At 41.1% G+C, this 20,417-nt stretch overlaps 1 protein-coding gene across 2 annotated transcripts; it reads left to right on the top strand.

The window, feature by feature from the left end:
* The first annotated feature begins 3,943 nt into the window (after positions 1 to 3,943).
* On the top strand, positions 3,944 to 15,518 carry znf740b (zinc finger protein 740b). 2 transcript variants are annotated; one of them, XM_029622586.2, is made up of 7 exons: positions 3,944 to 4,046; positions 5,324 to 5,486; positions 5,856 to 6,077; positions 6,932 to 7,072; positions 7,230 to 7,356; positions 10,860 to 10,978; positions 12,165 to 15,518. In XM_029622586.2, the coding sequence occupies exons 2-7, from the start codon at positions 5,442 to 5,444 to the stop codon at positions 12,348 to 12,350; spliced, it is 840 nt and encodes a 279-aa protein (XP_029478446.2). In that variant the 5' UTR covers positions 3,944 to 4,046; positions 5,324 to 5,441; the 3' UTR covers positions 12,351 to 15,518. The 2 variants fall into 2 exon arrangements, with proteins under 2 accessions (XP_029478446.2, XP_029478448.2); XM_029622588.2 differs by lacking the exon at positions 5,324 to 5,486.
* The last annotated feature ends 4,899 nt before the right edge of the window (positions 15,519 to 20,417 follow it).

The raw sequence follows: 20,417 nt of genomic DNA on the forward strand, positions 1-20,417 counted from the left end.
TGGATGAGGTCACCCCCCACATACACACACACACAAAAATTGTGCTGGCACCAGACACTCTACTTGCCTGTCTCACTCTTTCCTGACTCTTTAATGTGGATTTTAATCTAATTTTCATTTTATGGGGGGGGTCCATGTTCAAAATAGATTACATGATATATTCCACTATGTGTACTGATGACCTTTGTGATTTCATGTAGTTATTGTTTCACTCTGGTCAGGTCATTTTACTCACCCTTGAACCATAAACCTAGTAATGAAATGGTCAAGCTCAACACTGAATTTTCATGCATGGTAAGACTATGGACTTTGTACTGTAGACTTCATTCTTAAGGGTCTGGTGCTATCTATGTGGTGTTCATTGTGAACAAGATTTCAGTTTCTGAGATTTGCACAGATGACCATTTACGACATAGACCTACTGTGTTGTATATCCAGTTCCAAGGTATGTTTGAAATGTTTTGTACAACTTAATCTTATGGTTTTTTCTGTAAACATTTTAACAGCCACAGTCTAAGATGTTTATTGCCATAGGAGATTTATTCAAATGAATCCTGTTGCTCTCTGGAAATCGTTTTCTTCGAGTACGTTACTACAGAGTACAGATATATAAATCAAGTGCTATTTGCATATTAAATTGTCATGGGATGCATTTGCTCAATTGTTTACCAATATTTTATGGTATGCACATTTACAGACAGGCTTTTTAAGCCATGCGTCAACTAGTGAGATTCTGGAACCTGGTATGGCGTTCCTCTCGCAATAGCTGGAGGAATCTGAGTGTTGTTTCGGAGCGAGGTGATATGGAATGTTTGTGTTTGATGGGGGCGAGGGTGTACATCCGTATTGTGCAGGATTTTCAACCTGTGACTCAATATCTACGATACATTGATGTTTCCTTCTGAACATTTTGATGTAAAATAAAAACAATGACCAGTAGTGCAAAAACCTTTTGATTTCAATTATTGAGTGTTTGGTTTCAATTCGTGTGTGCGTGTGTATTTTAGCATCATACTGTCATCTGATCGCCACGTCACTATTCAACTCTCATCATCTTCCTTCATTAGACTATGGGATAACTAACATAACCTTCCCCCAATGATCGGCTGTGCCTGAATGAACCACTTCTGGACCACAGAGAGGGCCAGCACTTCCTAACCCGGGCTTTTAAAGTCCTCATGGAGGAGGTGCTGTGTAAGGGCACAGACATCAATGAGAAGGTCTCACATCCTATCTTCACCTTATATAGTTATCTGTCTAACAACGACCATCTGCACTGATAGTTCATGGCAACGCAGTCACTTTAGAATGACTCCGTCTGTTGAAAGATGATTCTGTCTAAACTGTAACCTCCCTGCATTGTGTCCATTTGAAATCAATCCCTTTTTGACAGCATCCCTTCTGATTTAAAAATAACTTTCCATACATGTTTAGCCTTGGGTGAAGTGGTCAGAAAGTTACTTTTTGGACCTGAATGCCAAAACATAAAGATTATCAAAGTTGACCGAATTTGCATACCCCACCATACCATGTGACCTCTATGTTTCATCACTGGAAAAGAGAAATGGTTGAGTTTGAGATCATTTAAAAGCTTACAGTGTTGTCAAACAATTGTATTATTTCTTCAAATGTTTTGTTTTTGAATAAAAACATGATTTCATTTCCATGGTGTCCCAGCTAAATTACAGTGGTCTGAATTACAGGTCCATTCTATGAACTATATTTATATTATTTCAATTACACCCACCTTGTATTCAAGAGCATGTTGTGTCTCAACCGATGGCGGGATACAACACAAACACCTTAGATGATGTAAAATAGGGTCTTGAGTTTACAAGTTTTTAGATAATTGACATTAAAGGTTAAAGTTTCTATTAAAAAACATTTTTTCCCAGAAATTATAAAATAGTTTAGCAAAAACAATTAGGAACCACTGGCCATTGGGCTAGTACCAGTAAGTTAATTGATATCTTCCCACCTGATTGTTTGCATTACAATCAAACCTCGGGAGTTACACACTACCCAGTGCTGTATTTTCAGGGGTTTCTTGTGCTTGTTATACCCGGGCTACAGGTGTGTGAGTGGCGGGAACCGGAGGAGTTGGCTGCTCTTCTGGATCTGGAGCTCTGAGAGAGAACGGGGAGTCCCAGCACCAGCTGCTGCAGAGAGTACGGGACGTAGCCAAGTACAGCGTCAAGACCAGTAAGTCCCCCCCCCCCCCCCCAGCCCAAGCTCTGGTCCAGGGTGTTAGGGCGGTTTGCTATCGCTGAGCTTTCCTTCACTAATAAGCAAGCCGCACTAACGCCCTAGACCAGAGCTACCCCAACCCCACAGGGAAACATAGACAGAAGGAGATGAATGTGATTCTGGTTACAGTTGATTTTTGGTAGGCAATCACTTAGAACTGTCCTGAATGCACGCACTAAATAAGGTAAAGAGCATCTCTCTCCAGATCATCCGCGTTTCTTCAATCAGCTCTTTGCAGGGGTGGATTACCATGCCTTAACAGAACGATTCCTTACGGAGGCTCTCTACACTAGCCAGTAGGAGAGAGAGCAATATATGCATATACACCATACATACCATGTACACTTCCCTATGTATTTATTTGGACAGTGAAGCTAAAACTATACTGCAGCATTTTAGATTTGAGGGCATTTTCATTCATGTCTGTTTTACCGTTTAGAAATGAAAGCACTTTTTGCATCTGGTCCCCCCATTTGAAGATGTCATAAGTATTTGGACAAATTCACTTATAGTGTTTTAAATTCATTAAAACATTTTTAGTATTTGGTTACATATTCCTACCACGCAATGACTACATCAAGCTTGTCAAATACAATTTCATTTGATTCGTCACATGCTTCGTAGACTAACAGTGAAATGCTTCCTTAACATGACTATATATGGCGAGTAGAAAATAACATGACTATATATATAGTGAGTAGAAAATATGCAGTCGTGGGTGAACAGGGAGTACAGGAGGGACCTAAGCACGAACCCCTGAGGGGCTCCCGTGTTGAGTGTCAGCGTGACAGAAGTGTTATTGCCTTTCCTCACCACATGGGGGCGGCCCGTCAGGAAATCCAAGATCCGATTGCAGAAGGTGGTCTTCAGTCCCAGGGACCTTAGCTTAGTGATGAGTTTGTGACTCTACAAACTTGTTGGATGCATTTGCAGTTTGTTTTGGACAATTTTGTGCCCAATAGAAATGAATGGTAAATAATGTATTGAGTCATTTTGGAGTCACTTTTATTGTAAACAAGAAGAAGAATAGAACCTCCCCTGTTAGCATGTTTTGGGGATATGATCTTTGTGCCTCTGTAACTTTCTCACACAACATAATCCGAAACACAAGCAAAACAAACTGCAAATGCATCCAACAAGTTTGTAGAGTCACAAGCTTGATGTAGTCATTGTGCGGTAGGAACATGGGACCAAATAGTAACTTTAGACTAAATGCAATATACTACAAGTGAACTTGGGGGGGGACCAGATACATAAAGTGCTTTAATTTCTAAATGGTAAACAGATACGTAAGAAAATACCCTCAAATAAAAGGTGACGTTCTGTAAAACATTTGATCTCAAATCCAAAATGCTGGAGTTTAGAGACAAATTAAACGTTTTCGCTTCACTAAATACGTATTTAGTTGGACAGTGAAGATAACTTTTAATTTGTCTCTACATTCCAGCAATATACCTGTAGTATATACCATAACATATGTTATGAACATTAAGTTTCTGTAACTAGCTAGATAGCTCATATGTAATCCCTATGAAGTGTCCGCTGGTAGCTAAACGCAGCCAGCCATGTGGGTGATTGGAGGACTTCCACCAGACTGACTCTGGTCTTCCAACAATCCGCCGCAACAGCAAGCCCCCTATATTTCCCTTACCAACATGGCCGATATCATGCGGCATTAAACTCATTATGTGGACGGTCTCCCCGGGGAACACTTCCGGTGTAGTTTCCTGTGTTTGTAAACTGAGAAAATTGGAACTCCGACAAGAAATATTAATCTGCAAAACTCAAACAAACCTAAGGTAAACCCATTATAAAATGTAATTCCCAACAAAGCCACCATAGAGTTGCAATGGATAAGTTATTTCCCAGAATTGTAAGGCAATGAGAGTTATGACAGTTTGTAGTCGGCGCTCAACCCGCACGCCCTGCATGGCTGTTGTTGTGTTGTCTGAGGGGGGTACCCAACCAGTGAGTCATCTTGCGCTAGCTTCACCTAAGTAGACCCTTGCTTTACCCCATAAGTTACCGCATTGATCGCTAATTCTTAAAATATTTAACCAAACAATATTTTCACTCATGGTCTTAGCTAACGTTACCCCATAGCTATGTGTTGGTGTTTGGCCTCGAAAACTCAGTGAAGATGTCTAGCTACGGTTAAATAGCTAACGTTAGCCAGCTAACTTAGCTTGCTAATTAGGTAGCTAGCTCCTTCTGTAACGTTGAGCTCGCTCAGTATTCAGACATTATTGTAGTTAACTAGAGCAGTGCAGTCTAAGGGCACTGAATAATACTGCATTTGACGTGAGCTCTAACAAGCTAGGTAGATAGCCCTTCAACTTCCAGGCAGCTTTAGCCCCTTACTTCTAGGCAACTTTAGCGGGCACTTTGCATGGAGACTAGAGTACATGTTTGTAGAGTAGAGGGAACACACGATGATCGATCAACTGTGTGTATAGGGTAAACTATGCTTTCCTGTTTGTTTTTGTACTTGACTCTTAACATGTGATTGCATATCATTAGCCTATACTTGTGTCAATATTGAACGGTATCTTGAGTAACTTGCACATGCATGAATCATATCCCCTTTTCCAGATCATATTCATGAACATAATGTGTTTTATCGTCCTCCTCCAGCTTTATTTCTGTCATCATTGCAACAATATTTGACAATAATCGTTTGTTTTCCATGGGAAGAAGAGGCATACACTAAACCATTGGGGCTGCTGTCTCCAAGCCTGATATCGACTTTCTTTGTTGACTATGCCAAATGTATAAAATCACATTTTATTGGTCACACACATGGTTAGCAGATGTTAATGCGAGTGTTGCGAAATGCATGTGCTTCTAGTTCTGACTGCAGCAATATCTAACCTAACAATTCCACAACTACCTAATACACACAAATCTAAGTAAAGGGATGGAATAAGAATATGTACATATAAATATATGGATGAGAAATTACTGAGCACCCCTAATAATTAAACAAATGACACTCTATTAGGTATATTAGGCCTGAATTTGAATACCAGTAGTCATGGTCAAATCATTTGGCCTCACAATAACCCTCTATTTCCAGGCTTTGCCACCTGATGATTTGGGTGGGTGTAGTCTTCTCACACCCCTCATCCTGAGTGAACCCCCTTGATGCGCCCCTGTACACCCAAACACACACGCATTCAATCCACGCACCGGCGATGACACACCATCCCAACAACTCAGTTCGAGACCACATGAAATGGGTCAGTTGAATTCTCCTTTCTTCCTTCCATTTTTGTTTTTATTTATTTTGTCTCTTGTTTTTCGTCTTTGTGCCACAATTCCATTACATTCATGGCTTGAAGCCTTTCTCTCATCCTCACTTTTCCTCTGAGTCTTTCCATTAGAGGCCTGACAGACCAGGCCAAAAATAGTCTGAAAACAGTCAGTGGATGACCATCTGCAATCCCTGCGTGTCAGCCTTTATGCGTGAGACTGTGGCCCTGATATTGACCCTGATGCTGACTCTGAGCTGCGGCTTGCCCTGTGTAGTTCCTGCAGTCTGATTTGATGACAATCCTAGGCCACCATACTACTGTCAAACTGAACTGCTGTTTGTGTTGTTCCTCCAGGCTGGGTTGCTGGGCTGTGAGGCGGTGCTGTCCAGCATGGCCCTGATGCAGGCCAACAACATGTCTGGGGGACAAAAGAAGATGTCACAGCACGACCAGGGCCAGAGGGACATCAACAACCCTGAGAGCCACCAGCAGCAGTCTCACCAATCACACCACAACAATCACCAGTCCCACCACAGCCACATGGTCCTGCCCTTGGGAGTGAGCTGCCCACCCCTGGTGAGAAATAGACACATGCTGAAAGTACATTTTTCATGTGTTCAACCACAAACTGTCATAAACAAATCTCACAAATACTGTATCAGACACTGCAAGCTCCCAGATACTATCCAATCACAGCCACATTTTCATCATCCCACCCTTGGTTAGCCACAATTGGCTTAAAAATCCAAATATAACACAATATCTGGCGATTAATTTCCAGCAACATTGCATGTCTGTGTATGCGCGCGTTGTATAGCCAGTTAGCAATGCTTATGATAACCGTCTTGTGGGTAGATAGAAATGTTTTCTCAATTAAATGTTAACTGCGAAGTAGGCCTACCTGACAATATTATACTGATTATTTGTATCAATTGGTGGGCATTTGTTTTGCAAACTCGCATGTGCAGTACAGACACATTGCTACCAAAACGCATTCCCCTCTCACTAAGTACGCACTTGAAGTAAAGGGGGAATTACACCAAAAAATCTAAATGTTATTTTTTTTTTTTCCCAGACCTAAAGAATTGTCTTCCGTTGTGATCTATGCATTGCCATGGACTCAGAACATTCAGTTTAGTTGATTCTCTATAAATAATTGTCATTTTGATAAAGATAAAAAAATAAAAAACTGAATGGAAAAAAAATAACAGAGAAAATGGAATGCAGTGAATATAAGGATGTGCATATTTGAAAGCTATTTGACTCTTTACATTGCGGGGTTAATCTGGCAATTCATCTGAAATTATATTAATGTAATTATAGTAAATCTATCAACAACAACAAAAAAAGAACACACGTCTAAGCAGTAGCTTTATTTTGGCTGGTACGTTAGAAACATATGAATTATCAACCGTCTCTCCTCTCGATAGTTTATTAGAAAGGATGGACACTCGTGTCACGCACCCAGGCTGCTGGATGAGAAAGATATGCAGGCCAGCCAGAATACACAACCGACAAAAAAGAAGCACAGAAAATCAGCCACACCCAACAAGCTGAGAGAGAAAGTGGAGGTAAGTTGTGTTTATGTGAGAGTGGGGGAAATGGAATTTACAACGATGGATACAATTGCAGGACAGAAGTGTGTGCGTGTGCTGTAGCGTTACACTAATTGTGTGTGTATATAATATGACAAGTTGTAATATTTTGAAAACTCATTGTGTTTCTCAGCAGGTGGAGATGGATATTAACGGTGATGATCACAATTCACAAGTACAGAAGAACTTTATCTGTGAGCACTGCTATGGAGCATTCCGAAGTAGCTACCACCTGAAGCGGCACATTCTCACTCATACAGGTTTGTTTCCCCTTCCTTGCTCAGGAATACTCATAAAATGTGTTAAATTATAACACTAGTCATAGAAAAGTAGAGAAACATGCACGACTCACAATTAAAAGCACATGTTTTATTTTTCCTTTAAAAAAAAAAAATGAAGGATCCAGCTATGGTGGTAATTCCTGTCATTTCTGACAACTACAGTACTGCTTGTCCATGTACTAGCTAACAGCAACAAGCCCAGACGAGTTAGCTAAACGTTGTCAGCATCCCGCAGGGATCCGCTTAGTGGTTGCATAGTAACGGCGTCACCAGCCCGACCAGTCGTGAAACTGAGCTGCTCTGGCCCGGGGTTCCCTCGACCCAGCTCGAATTTGGCCCTAATTTTAAGTGCTAGTGGAAACAGTAAAACTATTTATCTTTAATTTTGCAATCTGTGGATACTATGTGATTAGAAAGGTTCAGAATTGATGTGAATCATCACAGTGCAGTTGAAACAAATATATGGCACATGGAAATCACAAGAGGGTGCTTTAGGGAGATGGGTGGGCTGAGAACCGCTAAGGGGTGGTTTTTAAAAGCCCACGATCTATAATAGTTATGACTGAAAAAACTATATACACTCAGTGACCAGTTTATTAGGTACACCCATCTAGTACCGGGTCGGACCACCCTTTGCCTCCAGGAAAGCCTGAATTCTTTGGGGCATGGAAACTTTGCTTAATTGGTATCAAGGGACCGAACGTGTGCCAGGAAAACAGTCCCCACACAATTACACCACCAGCCTGTACCGTAGACACTAGAGGTCGACCGATGATGATTTTTCAACGCCGTTACCGATTATTGGAGGACACAAAAACCCAGATACCGATTAATTTATATATATATATATATATATATATACACACATTTTTGTAATAATGACAATTGCAACAATACTGAATGAACAATGAACACTTTTATTTTAACCTAATATAATACATATGGGCTTTTGGATGGGTGTCCTTAAGGTGATTCCACAGGTTGGTGGTATTTTTTGATTTAGCCGTTGCTGACCCCATGCTTACATCTTTATCACAAATAAGACACCTTGCTTTCCCTGGTGCCAATTCCATGTAATAGTCCCACACTGGTGCTCTGCTTTTCTCTGCCATCTGTAAAAAACACACACAGCTCTGAAGTGACAATGATACTGAAGAGTCTTCTTAGGAGACAAATACTCTCAACTGTTTGAATAAAAATAGAGTTCAAGTTACCTGTGATGAATGTTGAAAACAAAAACTGTAATTTCTATATGCAGGAAATCCTATTTTAATAATGGACATGGTAAGAATTGACTACCAAAGTGCGAGTCATAATTCCCATGACACCTTCTAGCAAAATTCATTCAAAATTCATTCATTCATTTATTCCATAGGATATTTTTTAGATTCACTTCAAATAAGGTCTGTGTGTCGTGTCGGCTCACACCACCTTGACAATTTTATAACTGTAGATATCCATAGGACAAGGTAACTCTGATCAATATTGGCTAAATATATGCAAAGATACATTTTTTTGTAGAGTGGATTTATGAAGATATTTTGACAAACGTTACCTTAGCCTAGTGAGATTTACACGGGTTTCAAAACGGTGAGGCGGTTTAAGCCTGCACGAAACACAGACCTTATTTGAAGTAGATCAAGACATTCTCTACGGAGGACATGGATGGTAAAATAACGAAGGAACCCCTTTCAAGTTCAGCCGCAAGTTATTACAGGAATTTTAACGCATCGACTATTTCTCTCTAAACCATATACCTTTGACTATTACGAGGCTGCTGCTGCCTACCACCCCTCAGTCAGACTGCTCTATCATATATCAAATCATAGACTTAACTATAATAAACACACAGAAATACGAGCCTTAGGTCAAATCCGGAAACTATCACCTCAAACAAAACGTTTATTCCGTTCCGTATTTTATCTAACGGGTGTCATCCATGAGTCTAAATATTCCTGTTACATTGCACAACCTTCAATGTTATGTCATAATTACATAAAATTCTGGCAAATTAGTTCGCAAAGAGCCAGACGGCCCAAACTGTTGCATATACCCTGACTCTGCGTGCAATGAACGCAAGAGAAGTGACACAATTTCACCTGGTTAATATTGCCTGCTAACCTGGATTTCTTTTAGCTAAATATGCAGGTTTAAAAATATATACTTGTGTATTGATTTTAAGAAAGGCATTAATGTTTATGGTTAAGTACACATTGGAGCAACGACAGTCGTTGATTGATTGTTTTTATAAGATAAGTTTAATGCTAACTAGCAACTTACCTTGGCTTACTGCATTCGCGTAACAGGCAGGCTCCTTGTGAGGCAGGTGGTTAGAACGTTGGACTAGTTAACTGTAAGGTTGCAAGATTGGATTCCCCGAGATGACAAGGTAAAGATCTGTCGTTCTGCCTCGTTCCTAGGCAGTCATTGAAAATAAGAATGTGTTCTTAACTGACTTGCCTAGTTAAATAAAGATTAAATATAGGTGTAAAAATAAAACATCGGCAAAATCTGCGCTTGCTATGAAAACTTGAAATCGGCCCTAAATAATCGGCCATTCCGATTAATCGGTCGACCTCTAGTAGACACCAGCATGGATTTGCCATGGTCTCATGCTGCCATCAGCATGAAGCAACAGAAACTGGTATTTGTCAGGCGAGGCAATGTTTTTCCACTCTTCAACTGTCCAGTGTTGGTGATTGCATGCTCACTAGAGCTGCTTTTTGTTTTTAGCTGATAGGAGTGGAACCCGGTGTGGTAGTCTGCTGCATTCGCTCATCCGTAACAAGGACTGATGAGTTCCGAGATGCTGTTCTGCACCCCACTGTTGTACTGCTCTGTTATTTGTCTGTGGCCCGCATGTTAGCTTGTACGATTCTTGCCATTCCCCTTCGACCTCTCATCAACAAGCTGTTTCTGCCCACAGGACTGCTGCTGACTGGATGTTTTGTCGCACCATTTTTTGGCAAACCCTAGACACTGTCGTGTGTGAACCTCAGGAGGCTGGCCGTCTCTGAGATACTGGAACCGTCGCGCCTGGCACAGACGATCATATCACGCTCAAAGTCGCTTGGGTCACTCGTTTTGCCCATTCTTACGTTCAATCGAACAGTAGATGAATGCCTCGATGTCTGTCTGATGGCTTTATATAGAAAGCCACGACCACGTGACTCACTGTCTGTAGGAGTGAACCATTTTTGTGAACAGGGTGTAACTAATAAACTAGCCACTGAGTGTATACTGGATGTGTTTAAGTACTATTTATCCAGATGTAATAATGTATATCAAATAACTATATATATTTTGCTATGTAACTACTGTGTAAAAAAAGGTGCTGTGTGTAGAATGTAACAAAAAATTAAAAGCTATGATAAAAGAAATGGGGGGGGGGGTGTGTAAGCCCCCCCCACCCCCAAAAGGTACAAATCCATCAAATGCAATCTATAGCATTAAGTTTTGAACAGTGTTTTTGTGTTGTTTAGGGGAGAAGCCGTTTGCGTGTGACGTGTGTGACATGCGGTTTATTCAGCGATACCACCTGGACAGACACAAGAGAGTTCACAGTGGAGAGAAGCCCTACCAGTGTGATCGCTGCAATCAGGTAAGCGAGATCTACACTGAACAAAAATATAAATGCAACATGCAACCATTTCAAAGATTTGACTGATTTCATATAAAAACATCAGTCAATTTTAAATAATTGAATTAGGCCCTAATCTATTGATTTCACATGACTGGGAATACAGAGATGTATTGGTTGGTCACAGATACCTTTAAAAAAAAAAAGGTAGGGCCGTGGACCAGAACCAGTCCGTATCTGGTGTGACCTCCATTTGCCTCATGCAGCACGACACATCTCCTTCACATAGAGTTGATCAGGTGGATGAATGGCAGGACTATGGGCCTCAGGATCCCGTCAAGGTATCTCAGTGCATTCAAATTGCCATCGATAAAATGCAATTGTGTTCATTGTCTGTAGCTTATGCCTGCCCATACCATAACCCCATCGCCACCGTGGGGTACTCTGTTCACAACGTTGACATCAAATTTGAAATGTTAAAAATGTAATCAGCAAACCACTCGCCCACAAGAAGCCATACACGTTGTCTGCCATCTGCCCGGTACAGTTGAAACTGGGACTAATCCGTGAAGAGCACACTTCTCCAACGTGCAGGTGGCCATTGAGTCAGGTCTGCGTTGTGAGGCTGTTTGGACATACTGCCAAATTCTCTAAAATGACACTGGAGGCAGCTTATGGTAGAGAAATTAACTTTGTCAGCTCTGGTGGACATTCCTGCAGCCAGCATGCCAATTGCACGCTCCCTCAACTTGAGACATCTGTGGCATTATGTTGTGTACATTTTAGTGACCTTTTGTTCCCAGCACAAAGTGCACCTGTGTAATGATCGTGCTGTTTCATCAGCTTCTTGATATGCATTGTCAGGTGAATGGTTTATCTTGGCAACAGAGAAATGCTCACTAACAGGGATATAATCAAATTTGTGCACGTCATTTGAGAGAAATACCATTTTTGTTCGTATCGAACAAATCTTATGGGATTTATACATGCACACACCTGGGGCACTCTCAGCAAGGCACAACTTTGTGGAACGTTCAGATAGAAATATGTTATGAAGAATATGGAATCATGTCGGCTCTATTCATGACATTTCTATCTGCAACATTTGCCTACTGAACATGGTCCAGGGTTTGGGGTCAATACGTACATTACACTGACTCTCATCATTTGTGGTTACTTGTATGCTTTCCCTCTGCCCCGGTTCCAGAGTTTCTCACGGACGGACCGTCTGCTACGTCATCGCCGTCTGTGTGGGGCGGGAAGGAGCATTCCCAAGGAGGAGAACCAGTCATTCTCCTGCGAGGGCAGAGGAGGAGCCTACTCCCAGGATGCACCTGGGCACACCGCTGCCTGGAGCCCCCTACAGCAGCAGAGCAGCCGTCTGGCTGTCTGACCTTTAAACGCTGACCCTCTCACAGACAGCAGTGCTGCATCCTCCCTCAGCCCAGATAAACCTGGCTAAGACAAAGACACCAAACCTTAAGTTGTTCTCACCAACTAGCTCATATCCTGTTGATGGGATAGTGGATTATTTTCTACTTTTGTAATAACTTTTTAAATAAATGTTGTATTGTTACGTACATGGTACTTAACAGAAGGGGAAGACGAGACCCTCGGGTGGGGTGGGAGGAGTTTGGGCAAGCTGTCATATTGCTACGGCAATAATGAATTCATTAACTGACATGTTTTAGCCTCAAAAGTGTTTTTTTTTTTGACTGGAGACTTAAGCTCTTTCCAGACAGTAAGAGAAAATTCAGAGTGGAGTTCGGCGAAATCGAGCAGATTCCTATTATCTCCGCTAGGCAGCTTTCACGTGCACTGCTGACCACTCCGCCTGGATAGAATTTGCCCCGCCCCCACCCCCCCACCTAGCTCCATTGAATGGGAAACTCCACCGCCACTTCCTGCCTGGAAAGCCCTTTAATGTGAGGTTGGTCTGGTCATACCAATATGAACAACTGCCTTTGCTTCTTCTTTTATTTTATTTTACCATTTGATTGTATGTGTACGCTTACCATTGGACAATACTGATCAGTAACCTAGGACACTCTTCCTGATCCGCTAGCATCCTCAGTGGCCAAGCACATCATACTATGGATATTATTAAGTATTTGAAGGAAAATGTTGAACACACAAATCCTTGTGGCCTTGAACCACTCAGATTCATTCAAGTTGGTTCTGTTACTACTACTAGCTTAACAGTTCCTGGTTTGACTTGTTAGTGAATGGCCGTAGCCTAATAGACCTGTGTAACTAGCTGACCCTACCTTGATATTGAGATCATTGGGTAGTTGACACATTTCTTGTTCTCCAGTGTTAGTGTCATTTACATACATCCAGTTCTTGTTATGTTTGACTCAATTCTGTCTAAAGATATCTAACTTTCTAATTTGCTACACTGGTCAGATGTTTAACTCTAGAACCTCGCATAGCTACCGTTTTGGGGATAGTGACCATGGAAATGAAATTACTCATGTCCATTCTAGTATTCTAAGTGATCTCGTGTTTTTTTTGTTGTTGTGAATAATCAGGTGTCTTATCTCAAAGGACATCTGTGCATGTAAGCCTATTCTATATTCATTCAGACTCCATGAAGAGTATCAATAGGTAATTTTTTGTCTTTCGTTGTTATCAAATGTCCTGAGTATGTCGATCCATCTTGTTATATTTCTGGTGTTATTTTATAGAAGAGGTAATCTCATGAAGCAGGACGGTTGACCTGCTCTGACCCAGTTTGTGAACAAATGCTTCCTCTATAATATCATACCATGTTGATGTTTCTACAGTGAGCTCAGTGTTGTGACAGTTTTTGTTGTTTTCGCTCTGTACTCCAGCAAGTTGGATTGGAATGATACGAGGTGAAAGTGCAGACTGTCAGCTTTAGTTTCATCCAAATCAGGTGAGCCGTTAAATAATTACAGCATTTTCTGGTCATAGTCTCCCTGTTTTAGGGGTTCCAAAGTATTGGGACAAATTCACTTATACAGTATGTGTATTAAAGTTAAGTATTTGGTCCAATATTCATAGCATGTAATGACTGCATCAAGCTTGTGACTACACATTTCTTGGATGCATTTGCTGTTTGTTTTGATTGTTTCAGATTATTTTGTAATAGAAATGAGTGGTAAATAACTGTCATTTTGGAGTCAGTTATTGTAAATAAGAAAATAATGTTTCGAAACACCTACATTGATGTGGATGCTACCATGATTACAGATAATCCTGAATGAATCGTGAATAATGATGAGTGAGAAAGTTCGAGGCACAATCTAAAATGACACTACATTATTTACCATTAATTTCTATTTTGCACAAAATAATCTGAAACACAAGTTTGTAGAGTGACAAGTTTAACGTAGTCATTGCGTGTTAGGAATATGGGACCAAACACTAAACTTTTTACTACTTTTAATACACAAGGGAATTTGTCCCAATACTTTTGGCCCCCTAAAATGGGGAGACTATTTACAAAAAGTGTTGTAATTTCAAAATGGTTCACCCGATATTGATGAAAAAACCCTCAAATAAAGCTGATAGCCTAGTCTGCACTTTAACCTTATAGTCATTGTATAATTTCAAATCCAATGTGCTGGAGTAAAGAGCGAAAACAACAAATGTCACTCCCAATAATTTGAGCTCACTTTATTCACCTCTAGCATCTAAAGTGAAGATGACCATTTCTGAAATCCAAATCGACCCCTACAATCTCCCTACAACTCCTGTAGATCTGAGAGAAATTCTAATATGGTATTATGGTAATACCATCTTGTCTAATCCTCTCAGATCTACAGGAAATGGCTAAACAGTAGGTGCTAGGGGTCGGTTTAGAGTTCAGTATATTTCCACTCAGTGGATATCCATGGTAACAGAAGTTCCACTGGGGAGGTTTTTTCTCTCACATTTTTATTGGAGCATCTCCGGTTCCATTATGGGAGCCAGGTCCCACATCAGTTTGTACTGGCTTGCCAACTCCTGTGGTCATTGCCATACCAATGACCATAGGAGTTGGCAATACAGCACAAACAGATCTGGGACCAAGCTATCATTGACATTCTATATCTGTAAACACTGGATTGAGGAAGCCCAAAATATAGTAAATACAACTGTTATCTGTATAGACCGAGAATCTTTTCTAGAGAGGACAAGTAGTTACTATTGCATCACGGTCAGATTGTAAGTCGTGTCAAAGGAGTTAGTGGCCCTTTACAAAGACTAAAGCCAGTTAGTTTTCTACTGCTGAATTTAAGTTAATATATATTTTAAAATTCAATTAGGAGTAGAGGCAGAACTGCCACTAGTGCCTGTCTACTGTAGCAGTCATAATTAACTTTTTATTACTAGTAGTTGTGCATGCATCTGTGATTGTCAAAATGAAGGGATATTGTATAAATGTTTTTAGTACAAATTGTTTAAAAATAAAATTAGTTTTTTAAAAGTAAAATAACTTCGTCATTATCACAATCCTAGTAAAGTTGTGATAAAATAAAGTTGACTCTGTAACATTGTAGTGAATGGAAAAACTAGGGCCTCAAGCTTTAATAAACGTGTTTCTCTTTTTAAACATTTGGTACTGTCAATGCTTTCTCAAATGATTTAGAGAATTGTAGTTTCACCCATCTTGCCATACTGGTTCACCTGAATTGGACTCCAAATCATATCTGGACAACGATATTGCATAGCTGTGACCGTGAGACGCCACTAGAGGAGGCTCTATCCACAGCCATTATGTCTGATTGCAACCCAACAGCAGTCAGGTTTTGATCCTTTAGGCAAACCTGATCTAGTTGAGAAAGGGGGAATACCTAGTCAGTTGTACAACTGAATGCATCTTCTGCATTTAACCCAACCCCTCTGAATGAGGGAGGTGCAGGGGGCTGCCATAATCGACTTCCACGTCTTCTGTGCCCGGGAAACAGTGGGTTAACTGCCTTGCTCGGGCAGAACGACAGATGTTTTTTACCTTGTCTGCTCGGGGATTCGATCCTGCAACCTTCCGGTTACTGACCCAATGCTCTAACCACTAGGCTACATAGTGGGGCTGTCCCTTCTATCCCTTTCCCCCTCTCTTGTTTTGGGCCATCCCTTCCTCTCCAAACCTCTCTCCCCTTTGTATTGGAGCTATCCTCCCTCTAATTGACCAGGCGTTGTAATTAAACCTCCAGGAAGATGAGCTGGATTAGATCAGCCTACACTGGAGACTGCAGGCCAGGGAGCGTGTGCTCTGCCCCTGGGGAGACATCGGCTCCCTCTCCACCCCTGATTTACAGTCCCCACAGGCCAGAGCACTTAACACTGTACTGCCTTAAGTGAGGTGAGAGAGGGGGTGATACCACTCCATAATCTCAGAAAGTGTTGAAATCATTCTACAGACAGCACTATGGGGTCTGGTCAAAAGTAGTGCACTATGTTGGAAATAGGGCGCCGTTTGGGACGCAGAGACTGAGGCCTGCTTTGTTATCCGTTATCACCCAGTCAGCAAGACGAGTGAGGCGTGGCTGACCTGTCAGAGGCCCCTCTTCTACTGCTACTCTGTTAGGGCCCTACACACTAAGGATAGTCCGAAGACAAATGAACAATTATAACCAAATGTAAATCTGTCAATATCTCTATTATTTTAAGAGGTTTTCAGGTTACAAAAATATCTGTGGTTATTTTGTATTTTTCCAGGGTTCGGTCTCTTTACTTACCCCTGTTTGGTTCCTGTCTATGGTCAAATACCTCTCTCTCTCTCTCACACACACACACACAATATGATTGAAACCCTCTGTCCCAACAATATCTCCCTCTCCCCAAGGTGCACGACCCAAGAGCCTTTCCTCCTCTCTCCTCATTTCATGTTTGATTAATAAATGGTACAGCCACTCTGTGTGGATGCCGTGGAAGTGTGTGTGTGTGCGCGCGCCCTCCCTGCTATTCATCATGACAGCCCACCTCTGTGTTAATTAGCTCTGGTATTTAAGCCAGCATACAGACAGAGCGAGGTGTACCTTTTAAACGTGTGTGCACACTTCATTAAATATTCACGTGCTTGTTACTCCAAACCCCACCGCCCGTTGTACACCACCTCTACACACACAGGTACTACTACCTAGTACATACCGGCGGTGTAGCCACCCAGTTACAAAATATTAATACAGAAATGGCCTTGTCCCTTGAAACCTAGAGTTCAGGCTTAGGCACTTAAAAGTGTGTTAGATCAATTGGTTTATAAATGAGGAGCAAGTCGTAAAGCATGGTTTATATCATGATGTGCTTCTAAAGGTAAACCACAACCTTCCAAAACTTCTCAAATGACAGCCTATTAGTAAACAGATACAGAAACACTTCCATTACCAGGAGGCATGTTCCATAAATTCTGAAATCCCAACAGCGCTGCATAAAGAAATTGTGAAAACAATCTTTTTTTTTCATGAACACCAAAATAATATTATATTCTGAAATACTGAATGCAATTATTCTGAAATTAATTATATATGAGAGTCTGAATCCTTATACAGAGTATAACACAGAGACCCATAAAAGAGCTGTTCAGAGGACCCAAGACATCAGTGAGCATGAAGTACTCTCTTGGGACAGGAAAGCAAGAATGGACCCTTAAAATGGCAGCCATCTTATGACTTACTGCATAAGGGTGATAGACAAAATGGCTTCCAAATAGTTGTATTCATTTGGTTTAATGGGTAAATGCAGAGATGGGCAATAATCCTGTAAAATATGTATTTCAATTAGTTTGGAATATTTTGTCATTTGTATTTCACTGCTGGCCTGAATCCAATGGTTTTTTGTAACAAGACACATTTGTGTGCCATTTTTTTAAAGTATTTTTTTTTTTACAGCAGTTCACAATTTGTTGCCCCCTTTCACCCTGCATTGCTATCAGACTTTTGATGGCACTATGGTGTGATGAGAGCGTCAGCAAAATTACCAAAATGTAACAAGACTTCGATCACAGGAGGTTGGTGTCACCTTAATGGGGGGAGAACAGGCTCGTGGTAATGGCTGGAGCGGAGTTAGTGGAATGGTATCAAATACATCAAACACGTGGGTTCCATGTGTCTGATGCCATTGCATTCGCTCCTTTCCAGACATTATTATGAGCCGTCCTCCCCTCAGCAGCCTCCACTGTTTTAGATGCATCTTTTGCCTATTAAAAACAGATAGAAAGCAGCTCTATTTTGCACAGGCAATCACTTGATACATTTTTTTTTAAACATACTAAAAAGTCCCCTGGCTGTGATACTATAGAATTTATTTTATATGGGACGATAAGCAAAAGCTGAAGAAAAAAAAGTTCCAATTTACAGTTCGTTTACCACCAGATAAGCTGCTTTTTGACATTTTTGTAACACTCAAGATTAATTAGCTGAAGCATATTATTCCCATTCCTCAACACTCCTGTCCCATCTGATCAAGTCTGGAAGAGAAGTTGTCACCATCAGAGCATATGATGAGTGACTAGGGATTTGAACGATGAAACAGTCACGCGATTGGCCTACTTACATGTTTATCACACCAAATCATGCATATTCATGTGTTAACCCATGAGACTCACAGACTAGAACAAAGTTTCATGTTTTCCCCTTCTGTCCACCCCCATGCTGAGAGAGCGGAGATCTGGTGTTGTATTGGTTCAATAGTCATTCACATTCCCTGCATAGGATTGACACCACTTCCAGGCCGGCGCCCAGTCCAGCCCTCCTTTCTTTCCAAACCAAGACAACATGGGTGGGTGCCTCAGTGAGTGGTTTGCCACCCCAGCCCTCTGCAGACAGGAGGAGGCTGAAGAGAGTCATAGGCGTTTAGCTGGGACAGACAGCTACATTAACCCACTGTGGCCCCACGCCACCACCACCCCATTAATCTGCAGCTCGTTGGGACCCGTCAAGGCCGGCGAGGCGGGGCTGGTCCCTCTTCAGGGAATATCGAGCCAAGACATCATGGGTGGGCGTCACTGCCACCCAGTCAGCATGCTATAGTCTGCACTACTAGTCTCTATTTACGTAAGTCACTCTGAGATCTCCAAAAAGTCTCTCAAGGGCCCAACTCAGAGTTGAGATAAGCAGGCAATACTCAGACTTGTGTGTAAATCATTCATTTGGAGACGTGGGCAAAAATGTCATCACCGGCTCTCAAGTCAGGATACAGCCCTAAACCTGTTAGCTACAGTGCAGTATGTCACAAGTCAGGAAGACTAGTTAAATACATATTGTTCTGGTCTAAAAAGTCATTTCACATATTTTGCTGGTATAAAAAAAATCCCTTCACATATTTTGCTTGTCTAAAGAGGCCCTTCACATATTTAGTCACTCTGAGTTCACCAAGGGCCTCTCTAAATATGTTACAGCAACAGTATGTCAGGAGTCAGGACCAAGAAGTAGGTTAGATAAAGTTTAAAAATATATATATATATATAGTACAGGTCATAGATATGCTGCACATGAAATACGAGTCTCCTTAATCTGTGCTCACCATAGAGGAGAATTTTAACAAGGCTTCTTCTAGGCTCAACTTCTAGGCTCAGCTGTAGCAGTGTGACTTCTGGGGTCCAAATCCCAAAAGACACCCTATTCCCTATTTAGTGCACTACCTTTGACCAGGCTCTATATATGGAATAGAGGGCCATTTGAGACACAAGCCCTGGTATGAGAGACTGTCTGATCACTTGACTGCTCTGCTCTGACACGCTGAAGTCATGCGGAGGATTTATTGAAGCAATATTCCAGCCCTGTTTGTAATCAACCTGTATGACATACTTAGTCATTTCTGAAATCGATGCGCATGGAGATATGATACAATCATGGCATATTAACCCAACGAGGCGGATGGGAGCGATCAAAAACAGAGCATTAAAAAGGTTTAGCGCTTTACCTTACACATTGTGGCAACATATCTTTTTTTTAATGCTCACTTGATAACTATTATACGCTTTTGATATGATTAGGCTGTCTTGTCATAATCAGAGATGGGCAGTATTTCTGTTACATGTATTTGAAATACGTATTTCAATTACTTTTGAGTCATTTTTATTTCACCGGCCTGAAATACAATCCAATTTCATTTGTATCAAGATACTTTTTCGAGACCTGTATTTAAAACAAATGTGTAGCAGCTCACCCTGCATTGAAATCAGAAGTCTGATGGCACTATGGTGGGATGAGTGTCAAAAATGTAAATGTAAAATAATGTCAAACTGAACACTTGCAAGTATGCTGGGTATTATTCTAATGAACTCTGCCTGCGAAACAAGGCCAATAATAACACCCAGTGTGCTTTGCAATTGTTCATTTTTACATTTTGGTCGTTTAGAAGACACTCTTATCCATATCGACCTACAGTCAGTGCATTCAACTAAGGTCGATCAAAAAAACAAACATCACAGTCTTAGCAATAATAATAAATAAAAAATTGTTACCATTACTGAGAATGTTGTTGTAGTTAAGGCGTCTACTTTTATATATTT

This window comes from Oncorhynchus nerka, linkage group LG20, assembly GCF_034236695.1.
Source record: "Oncorhynchus nerka isolate Pitt River linkage group LG20, Oner_Uvic_2.0, whole genome shotgun sequence".
NCBI classification, from domain to species: domain Eukaryota; kingdom Metazoa; phylum Chordata; class Actinopteri; order Salmoniformes; family Salmonidae; genus Oncorhynchus; species Oncorhynchus nerka.

Excerpts from the sequence above, each read along its gene's own strand:
- znf740b (XM_029622586.2), top strand. The coding sequence starts at position 5,442 with ATGACACACCATCCCAACAACTCAGTTCGAGACCACATGAAATGG. Across the intron at positions 5,487-5,855 it reads TTCGAGACCACATGAAATGG|GCTGGGTTGCTGGGCTGTGA; the intron begins GTCAGTTGAATT and ends TTGTTCCTCCAG. Across the intron at positions 7,357-10,859 it reads GCACATTCTCACTCATACAG|GGGAGAAGCCGTTTGCGTGT; the intron begins GTTTGTTTCCCC and ends TGTGTTGTTTAG.